Source organism: Carex rostrata, chromosome 5, assembly GCF_964058835.1.
Source record: "Carex rostrata chromosome 5, lpCarRost1.2, whole genome shotgun sequence".
NCBI classification, from domain to species: domain Eukaryota; kingdom Viridiplantae; phylum Streptophyta; class Magnoliopsida; order Poales; family Cyperaceae; genus Carex; species Carex rostrata.
The window spans coordinates 6,980,823-6,991,517 of NC_135922.1; the positions used below are offsets into that span (position 1 = coordinate 6,980,823).

At 32.9% G+C, this 10,695-nt stretch overlaps 1 protein-coding gene and 1 long non-coding RNA gene across 2 annotated transcripts; one reads left to right on the top strand and one right to left on the bottom strand.

Annotated features, from left to right (window-relative positions):
- Window positions 1-97: 97 nt before the first annotated feature.
- On the bottom strand, window positions 98-1,866 carry LOC144554664 (uncharacterized). The gene is made up of 3 exons (XR_013511694.1): window positions 1,513-1,866; window positions 575-694; window positions 98-401 (listed from the first exon to the last, which is right to left on the bottom strand). It is a non-coding gene; the product is annotated as an uncharacterized LOC144554664 (long non-coding RNA).
- Window positions 1,867-6,512: 4,646 nt separating this feature from the next.
- Window positions 6,513-10,345, top strand: LOC144554181 (RHOMBOID-like protein 3). Its single transcript, XM_078302469.1, has 5 exons — window positions 6,513-6,917; window positions 7,643-7,806; window positions 8,232-8,395; window positions 9,204-9,454; window positions 9,908-10,345. The coding sequence occupies exons 1-5, from the start codon at window positions 6,649-6,651 to the stop codon at window positions 10,020-10,022; spliced, it is 963 nt and encodes a 320-aa protein (XP_078158595.1). The 5' UTR covers window positions 6,513-6,648; the 3' UTR covers window positions 10,023-10,345.
- Window positions 10,346-10,695: the final 350 nt, after the last annotated feature.

Consider the following 10,695-nt stretch of genomic DNA (forward strand, 5'->3'; position numbering starts at 1 on the left):
GCATTGTAATTGTAATCCAAGAATAAGTGTTGAACAACAAAAGGACTGCTGGTAGACTGAAAGTAATTACCGTAATTCGGAAATGAACTGCCAACTATTTGAAACTGAAACTGCTATGAAAATGAAATACAATGGAATTCGATGAGTCGTACAACCACTGATCCAACATGGATATCCAACCAAACCTAAAGGCAGACTTATTTCAACATAAGAAATGCGCAAGGAACTAAAAAGGGTGAAAATGAAATATGGATAATAAATAGTCAGCTGTTATTGATACTTGCCCAAAACCAATATTCCTGTATCTAAAAGATATGGTTAACGCCATAACCTTTTCTGATTTCATCCCATTTCTTTAGGTTGTTCAAAGCAAACAGGCATGTCGATTTTGCCAAAGAGATCTGCACCAGTAGTAACTAATAGTTAATCACAAATATTCATCAACAATAAAAATACCCAAAGGCGGTCGCCATATATAATCCGATAAATAATATAGATAAATATATCATCCAATAGAAAAATTAAATTCAATAAGAAATTAAAAAACTAATTACACTTTCGAAAAAGGACAAACCTTTTCTTCTTAGGGAGTATCTTACTGTCATTAATCTTGCGACCATCGCTCACTGTAGTAGTGTTGCTCGCACCTTCCTTCAACTTGTCTGGATGATGACCTTTCCCAATTTCTTCTGACCTTAAGAAAACATAAAAGAAATAAGAAAAATCAAAGTTAGACAAAAAATATAAAATTGAAAAATTAAATTTCTTCTCAGTTTTTTCTCACCTTTCCCAATTTCTTCTCGGTTGTTAGAACTATGAAATTGAAAAAAATAAATCATACAGAGATGAATATACAACTTATTAAGACATATTTCCTCTTTAGAGTCAAGATAGCAGATTGAAATTAGAAAACCGACTGGTACCAGTTTTTCTGCAGGACACCAAGATGTTGTAACAGTGTCAGAACAGTGTCACGAATTCAATAGGAGCATTAGAGCATTGGTACAGTACCTTATAGAATTAGTACCAAATTGTATGGTCACAGTGTTGGGTTTGAAACCAAAAGTTTATATCAAATCAAATTGACAACCCCTGCTTTTCAGATTCTTAATCATAATTCCAACCACAAATGCATATGTGACCATATCAGTAATTAAAAGCAAATTGGTAATTAACAGGAAAGCAAATTGGTAATTAACAAGCAGATTAAAATTTGAATAGTAATTAACAATTGAATCAGTGATTAATTGAATTTTAACAAGCAAATTGGTATTGGTAATACAAATAAAAGACATCGTATAGGAAAGTAATTAGCACAATTGGTAATTAACAGAAAAATAATTAGGACAATTGGTAATTAACAATTTCACTAACAGTCGAACCCTATAGAAAACTCCATTTTTTCTTTATTTCAAAGCAACTAACCGAATTTTAGTAAGAGGGTGTACTAATTGGAAGAGAAATACTAATGGAAAACATATTACAACCATCTGCGGAAGTAAGAGTTTGTACCGTCGAATCAGAAGAGAAAAGAAGCGGAAGTAAATTGTACCGACGAATCGGAAGAGAAGGTGTACGCAAGAAGAGAAGAGGCGGAAGGGTATGACCGTCGAACTGATCAATCGATTGGACAGCGAGCGATCGGCTAAATAATTGATATTCACCAATTCTCAAGGAAGCATTGCCTTTGCGCACGACTGAGGCAAGGCGCGCAAGGGAGGGGGTAGAGGGAGGAGTGCCGGGAAGGTAGGAGGGGGCGCGAGAGAGAGGTGAACGATCCTTCTTCCCCTTCTCTCTTCATCTCTCTCTTAGTTTTTTTTTTCATTGGAAGAAAGGTCGGGAAGGCCTGGGAGGGGATGGGCAGCAACAAATTTCGCTGGGAGAGAAAAAAATTAAAAAATTTGCGGTTATTTGCAAATAGGGGGAATTTCACGTATACCCCTCAAAAACTTCAAAATTACATACTCCCCCCTCTAAAGTTTAAAATTACATATTTCCCCCTCTAAACTTCAAATACTCACAAATTTACCCATTTTAATGTCTTTTATATTAAAACTCATTCTAAATTTATAAAATACCCATTTTACCCTTTTATTAAAAGCATATAAAGCCCATCAAACTCAAAATTGAATCTGAACAATTTTTCTACCGTCCAAACTACTTTTAAATATGTGTGCGCAAGACAACATGAAATTGAAGCACTATGCACAGATCTTAATGCGATGCACACAGATCAAACGGTAGAGGAACCCTTTAGATTTAAATTTGAGTTTGATGGGCTTTATATGCTTTTAATAAAGGGTAAAATGAGTATTTTAAGATTTTAGAATGAGTTTTAATATAAAATATAATAAAATGGGTAAATTTGTGAGTTTTTGAAGTTTAGAGGGGGAAATACATAATTTCAAACTTTAGAGGGGGGAATACGTAATTTTGAAGTTTTTGAGGGGTATACATGAAATTCCCCCTTGCAAATATGTGTGACAAGATGTGCGGCTATACATGCAGCGGGTCCAATTTGAACTAAATTTAGACTTCTACATAGAGAAATGATGTATTTAATCAAAAGAAGGTAGATTATTTGTTTAGATGGCTCAGATTCAATCCGAATTTAGATCAATAAATCTCAGCTACACGACTTTCTGTCATCCAATTCAATTTAAGGTGCATAATATAGAGGAAAGATACTTAATTTTTTGTTGTTGCGAAAAGTGCTGTATGGAAGATGCTCAATGCATACAAAAATAATGTTGTTTATATCTCTTTTAAATCATATGTATACGTATTCAAATTGTGACAAAAAAAAAAGAAAAAATTAGCAAAGAGAAATATAGTCACACTTGCGTTAGAGTATTTTATTTTTATCTCACTTGTAAATAATTAAAAATATATCATAAAATTGATTTATATATAATTACTAAAATTATTAATCTAGCAAAAAAACTGTCATTTTTTTATATGAAGATGGTGTTAGTTATGATATTTTCAAGAAGAGAACTAATTAGAGGTTGAAAATGGAGTCCAGATCTTCTGAAGTAACTTAAATTTTGAATTCAAATTCAAACTGTTTGATCATAATTCAAATCAATTCAGTCCAAGATAAAATGCACTGTATTTTTTTAATATTTGTGTCAAAACAAATTTAGCGGTTCAGATCAAAAATCAAAATTCGAGTTACTTTAGGTAATATGAATTCCTCAAAATTATTACCCTTTTCATTTCTTCTTGAATAATTAATATTTTTTTAAATAAAACACAAAACTAAAAAAAGAGTGTGTGTGTGGAAGAGAGAGGGGTAAAATATCTAATAACATAATACACTTTCTAAACAAAACACAAAACTAAATGATGACAAATATGCTTCTTTTTCAAAAAAAACAAATATGCTATTCGCCTAATAGATACCCTTGCCAAAAATATCTAATAACAGAATACACTTTCTCCAATTATCAAATTAAAACTCAATTAAAGTGCCTCAGGAAAATCTAGTCTGTTGATTTCAGATAAAACAAGTCAAGATATGCTCTGACGTGTCACACCCAGAACGGTGCACCTGGTATACCTAATGCCATCTAGGATTCTATTTCTTTTTCTTTTTTTTTTTCTTTTTTTATCATTAATACAGTAAACTCTGAGGTACTTTAAATTTTGAGTTTTAATTGGCACCGTCCGATCTGGCCGACGTAGAAGAATCTGACCTTTAATATTCATGTCATTTTCTCTCTCTTAAAAAATGATACTAGTAAATTTATTCATTTCAAACTAGTTCAAATTATAAGTAATTACAATGATGAAATATTATAAAGTAGATTAATAAATAATTACTAAAATTATTAATCTAACAAAAAATGTCATATTTTGATTTTTTTTTTTTTTTTTGTGCAGTATCATATTTTGATTTGAAGATGGTGTTAGGTATGATACTTTCAAAAAGAGAACTAAGAGTCAAGATATGCGCTGAATGGTGCACCTGGTATACCTAATGCCATCTAGGCATCTATTTCTTTTTTCTTTCTTTTTTTATCATTACTACAGTAAACTCTGAGGTACTTTAAATTTTGAGTTTTGATTGGTACCGTCTAATCCAACGACGTAGAAGAACCGGGCCTTTAATATTCGTGTCAATATAGATCAGAAGACCGTCGACTTCTAAACTCAATGTGAAAATTTAAGTTGCGGACACTCATTTTTTGTCTGCAACTTAAAGTTGTGACCGTAATGTCAAAAATAAAGTTTTCACAAATTTGTGAGTTTTTTTATTTAATGATAAAAATAAAAATTTCGGTTTATCTCACTTGCAAAATTTCTACTCACAGTTCAAATTATAAGTAATTACAATGGTGAAATATCATAAAGTAGATTAATAAATAATTACTCAAATTATTAATCTAGCAAAAAATGTCATTTTTTGATTTGAAGATGGTGTTAGGTATGATATTTCCAAGAAGAGAACTAAGAGTTCAATCTTTTGAATTAACTTAAATTTTGAGTTCATATTCATATTGTTAAATCAGAATTCGGATTAATTCGGTCCGATATTAAAATATACTAGGTTTTTTTAATATTTGTGCCAAAACAGATCTAGCGGTTCAGATCTAAAATCAAAATTCGAGTTATTTTTTTTTAATTCCTAAAAATGTCCCTTTTCATTTCTTCAAGGATATTTAGTTATTCTTTAAACAAAACACATAACTAAAAGTGAGAGAAAATTTGATAGCACACTACCAATTAATTTAATTTCAAAAGAGAGAGATAAATGATGACAAATATGCTATTAGCCTAGTAGATTCCCTTGCCAAAAATATCAAGGAGCTTAATGTCTAGATTCTGCAAGGGTCCTGATTTTTTGTTTTTTTTTTCGGAAGGATCCAAATCGCACATAGACGAATTTTTCAAATTATGCGCTTCAACACTTAAGCATGCACTGGTCGCGCCCATATGATCCCAGTGCCCATAGACCGTGCGCCGCACCCGTGAACCGCGCCTCTGAACCACGCACGGCGCCTGCGGACAGAGCCTATGCACCGTGCACCACCCTTTGTTTTTCTGCTGAAGGCGAGATTCGAACCCAGTTGAATTCTGTTGGTGCCAAAAATTTTACCACTACAGTAGAGTTCACATGTGTTATCTTGTAGATAAATATAGTATTTAACTATTTTTCTCTACAAATTTGATTTAAATTATAATTATATAAAGAGGAGGGATCGGATGACACCGTTTTTTGGTGACATCGGATGACAATGTCCATTTTCGAAGTTTCAAAGTCCAAATAGTCGATCCAAACCATTCAATATGATGGATATATTAAAATATACTTGCAGATCAAATTTTATATTTTTTTGAATTTTTTTACTATTTATTAAGTATTTAACAAAATCGCTATATTTGGACCGTTGAATTTTTGTACCCATCTGAATAAACCCAAAAAAAAATCAGAAAAATGTAAAATTTGATCTGCAAGCACATTTTAACATATCCATCAAGTTGAACGGTTTGGATCAACTATTTGGACTTTGAAAATGGATGGTATCATATGATGTCACCAAAAAACGGTGTCATCCGATCCCTCTTCTTATATAAATATCATAATAAAATAATAAAATATATATATATATTAATAGCCGTATCGTATCCTTCATTTTTGAAAATTGCCGTATCGCCGTATCCGTATCGTATCAGTATTATTATTGCTTTGAGATTTGTGCAGCACGTATTTGAACAGTTGATTTTCAAAAAGGTCACACAAATAATGAAATAATAAAACACTTGATCTTCTTTATTTTATAATATTTTTATAATAAAATAATTTGTTTCCATTGCAATGCACGGATACGATGCTAGTCTAATTATATAATGCGCTTCCTCCAATTATCAAATTATAACTCAATTAAAGTGTCTCAGGAAAATCTAGTCCGTTCATTTCAGTCTTCAGATCTAACAAATCAAGGTCGGTCCTGACGTGTCACACCCAAAACGGTGCACCTGGTATACCCAACTCCATCTAAGCATCAATTTCTTAATCTTTTTTCTTTTTATTATTAACCCAGACCCGCACCGGTTACCCCATTTGTCAGAAAAGACGTATCCACTCCATCAAACTACTCTCTCTTTAGTCCGATTTCTCTGCAGTAGCTCAAATTTTGTATTTATAGCTAGACCGTCTGATTAGAATTCGTGACAATCCGATCATATCGGACGGTCTCTATCTATAGTCAAAATTTCTGTTACCTCAGGTGATATGAATTTTCAAACTACTGTCTCTGTCAAATCAAATAATTTCACCTCGAATTGTTTGATATTTTCGCTCTGGTCCATATTCTCTAAAGTACCACAAATTTTCAGTTTAATGTTATGACGTCCGATCAGAATCCTGTACCAAATATTTCTTTAATATTCGTGACAAAGAAGATCGAACAATCCGGATCTACGCTCCAAATTTCTGTTACCTGAGGTGATAGAAATTCATTTTGTCCCACCACTCCTCTCGCTCTCGCCCCTACCAGAAACACACTCTCTCTCTCTATCATTATAACTCCTACCGACTTTGCCCCTTTCAAGCCAAGCAACACTCTCACCTCACCTCTTATATGCTTCTACGCTTCTGTGGTACATCTCTCTCTCTTTCTATAACCTAACAATCGTAACCAGATGGCAAGCGATGGCACAGCCAAGACACGTGGCAGCGCTCCGTACTACTACGAAGGAGGATCATCCATGGTAGAAGAGGAGCGAAGGTGGAAACCATGGTTGGTGCCGTTGATCCTGATCGCGAGTGTTGTGGTGTTCATAGTGGAGATGCTTATCAATAACTGCCCCAAGCATCCAAGTCTCTATGGAAATTGCGTTGTCAGAGCTCTCCATCGCTTCTCCTTCCAACCCCTTCGAGAGAACCCTCTCTTTGGTCCCTCATCTTCAACGTAAGGGCAATTTTGATTGGTTATCCCCAATTTTGTTTCTTTTAGTAAGAAAGAAAGAAAAGTTGTGATCTTTAAGTTTAATTGAATGATTGAGGTGTCATGATTGGAAATTAGTATTATTATTCCATTAAAAGAAAAAAAAATGGTAGAAATCATACATGTATACCCCTCAAAAACTGCAAAATTACATATTTCACCTCTATACTTCGAAATTACATGTTTTCACTGTAAAGCAACCGACCAATTGTAAGACCGACATTTTTCTTAAACATGGTACATATTTTGTTGCTTTTAATAGAGGGTTAAATAGGTATTTTATAAATTTAAAATGAGTTTTATTATAAATGACAATAAAATGGGTAAATTTGTGAGCTTTTGAAGGTAAGAGGGGAAATACGTGATACATAATTTTGAAGTTTTTCAAGGATATACATGAAATTCCCCCAAGAAATAAGGTTTTCTTTTTTCGCATGTTGAAAAAAAAAGTTGTGATATTTATTTGAGAAGGGGAATTGTATGATTGAGGTGTCATGATTGGAAATTATTGTATGGTGATTAGTGTATCATTATTATTCCATTAAGTGAACCCTTTTTGATTAACTTTTTGCTTTGCTTTTGCAAGCAAGCTGCTTTTCTATCATACTGTACAATGTTAGTTAAATTATAAAAATTAGATGAGGTGGTAAAAAAAAAGGTAGAAATCATCCATCTATTTGTTTTTTCAGGTTAGTTAAAGTGGGGGGTCTTGTTTGGGACAAAGTAGTAAATCAGCACCAAGGCTGGAGGCTTATTACCAGTATTTGGCTTCATGCCGGTTTAATCCACTTGTTAGTTAACATGCTTAGTCTTCTATTTGTCGGAATTCGCTTGGAGCAACAATTTGGGTTTGGTAAGCTCATAACCTCAGTTACTGTTTCTTTTTTTTGTATCCATCAACTTAATGCAATTTAAACCCCGTAATATTGCTTATTTGCACATGATATGGATATTTCTTTTTTTGCAATTGACATGCATCATTATTCGGTTTATTTTAGAAGACAACTCCAATCCAGTAAAAACAGGTCAAATATGACTATAATGCCCTGGACCTAACTTCAAAATTTGGGTTAGTTTAGGTGATCCAAATTCGGTAAAAACAAGGTTAATAGAGTCAAATATGATCTAATGCCCTGCGCCTCTTCATTTCAAATATTAACCCAGCCAATATCAAATTTAACTACTGCTGGGTTTAATTGCAAACAAGATAAATTAATGAGGATACATAGGAAAGAAATGAACAATTTATGTTTGTATATAACTTTTTGTATATTTCAGTGAGAGTTGGTTTGATATACCTTGTATCGGGATTTGGTGGCAATGTCCTCTCGGCTCTCTTTTTGAGAAATGGTGTCTCAGTCGGTGCATCTGGTGCTTTATTTGGTTTACTCGGGTCTATGCTTTCTGAGCTTATTACAAACTGGAGCATCTACTCTAACAGGGTATGTATGAACACTAAATAATATGGATTTGCAAAAAGGTCCCTGTACTGTTAATTAATTACAGAAAAACCCCTTTATTTTCTTGAGGAAGTCATATTGTGTTAGAACTGTTAGTTGGTGTTTGACATAATTATAGAAATTGAATAGATGGCCTTTTAGAAAAGTTAGAAAATGATGTCAATCAATTCCCCTTTTGTGCAGTTTTTTAGATATATCAAGCAGTGAGAATGTACTTCTCAACTTTTTAAAGCAGTGCCATCATAAGAAAGTAGAAAGTGATGTTTATTAATTTTTGTAGATGACAATTAATGATGTTTGCCATTTTTTCAATATATATTTATGTTATTTTACATCATCCAACAGTGAGGACTTACTTTTCAGGAAAATAATACCGAGGGCAAATGGGTCATTTTTTCTACTTTTGACGCTTACAGAAGTATATACCTAAATGTCACTGTGTATGTGTTAGAAGTAGATAAATGACTCATTTGCCCTCAAAACTGACCAATTAGAAGGTTGACATATTTTTCATTTTTCTAATAAAGGTTGACATCTTTATAAATTCAAATGTGTTTTAATAAAGAAGACAATAAATTGGGTAAATTTGTGAGTTTTTGGAATTTAGAAAGGGGAAATATGATATTATGAATTTTAGAGGGCAAATACTTAATTTCAAAGTTTTTCAAGGGATATACATGAAATTCCCCCTTATAAATAAAGTAGAGATGTCTTGGAAATCATCAATTGTGAGGTATCTCTCTACAATTTACAACATTTTAACTGTTATTTTATCTTCTCTTTTTGTTAGGCTGCTGCCATACTGACGCTAGGGTTCATTATTGTGTTGAACTTGGCGGTCGGTACACTTCCTCATGTTGACAATTTTGCGCATATAGGCGGATTCATAACGGGTTTACTTCTAGGGTTTGTGTTGTTACCCCGACCACAGTTTGGTTGGATGCACCGCCACGATTTGCCTCAATCAAGTCAACCAAAATCCAAGTACAAGCCGTACCAGTATGTTTTGTGGGTCATTTCACTTCTCATGCTACTAGCAGGGTAATAATTTTTAGAAAATTACTCTCAAGGAATTAAAATATCTTATTTTTAATAGTCAGTCTATGGTACTACAGATCAATATCACCATTTTGAAAGTTCAAACAATCAATCCGTGTTGCTCAACATGATCTCCATATAAAGATGTGCTTGGATGTCAAATTTTACATTTTTAAGAAATATTTTACTATTTTTTTAAATAGGTAAAAAATCACTTGATCTAAAAATTCTGGACCGAAAATAGTGATTTTCTACTTATCTAAAAAATATTAAAAAAAATTGTAATGTAAAATTTAACCACCAAAGTACATTTTCATATGTAGATCATGATGAACAATCCGGTTTGACTATTTAGACTTTAAAATGAAGATATGAATCCATAGCCTCACTTGTATATTTCTAAGGAACAAACATGTTTTGAGTAACTACCATTGGTTTCTTTTTTTCGAATGGCAGGTTTACAGTTATCTTGGTGATGCTTTTCAAGGGTAAAAACGGAAACGATCACTGCCACTGGTGTCACTATTTGAACTGCATACCGACTTCAAAATGGAATTGTGATTCCAACTAGACTCGATATTATACTTATAACACATCGCTTCGCTTTGCTTTGTCCGTGTTCTGGTTTGTTTGTATATAAATCATATTTTTGTTTTGTTTTGTTCATTTGTAATTTCTTTCGTGTAGATGTCAGTTTGATCATCTCAGTTGAAATCTTGCTGTCGTCCGGTACCTAGTTCGGATCTTTAGACTGGTAGAGGTTTGTATAATTCTCTTTTTTTCTGTTGTTGTGATTATTGTTATTATCATTCTTTTTTTGTGAATCCATCTTTCTTATTAAATTCTTTAAGACGTATGTACATACTCTTAAAGAGATTATTCTTTTCATTTGAAGAGTATGTGTTCTGCTACCTTCAATCCGCAGCCATTTATTAAACCCTAAATTATTGAACATGAATTGCAGTACGTTGCATTTGCTACTGTCAATACTCAATACATCACAGCTGGGATGTTTCAATACAGAGACACTTTCTAGCTAATCAGGCATGGATACAGAACATTACCTATACAGGCATGGCAAACAGCCTACTCCATTTTCATTAATAGTAAAAATCAGTACATGAAACAGACTGACACTAAAACGATTATTTGCTGGTATTATTAAATAGGTACACTTAATTTAATTTCATAAAAAAATTCATCAGATAACTGCCGATACAGTTTGCATAAACAGTGGGACCTAC

What these genes read in the sequence shown, in the direction of transcription:
- LOC144554181 (XM_078302469.1), top strand. Translation starts at nt 6,649, where the DNA reads ATGGCAAGCGATGGCACAGCCAAGACACGTGGCAGCGCTCCGTACTAC. An exon ending in TTTGGTCCCTCATCTTCAAC is followed by an intron (nt 6,918 to 7,642) that starts GTAAGGGCAATT and finishes TTGTTTTTTCAG; the next exon opens with GTTAGTTAAAGTGGGGGGTC. An exon ending in GGAGCAACAATTTGGGTTTG is followed by an intron (nt 7,807 to 8,231) that starts GTAAGCTCATAA and finishes TGTATATTTCAG; the next exon opens with TGAGAGTTGGTTTGATATAC.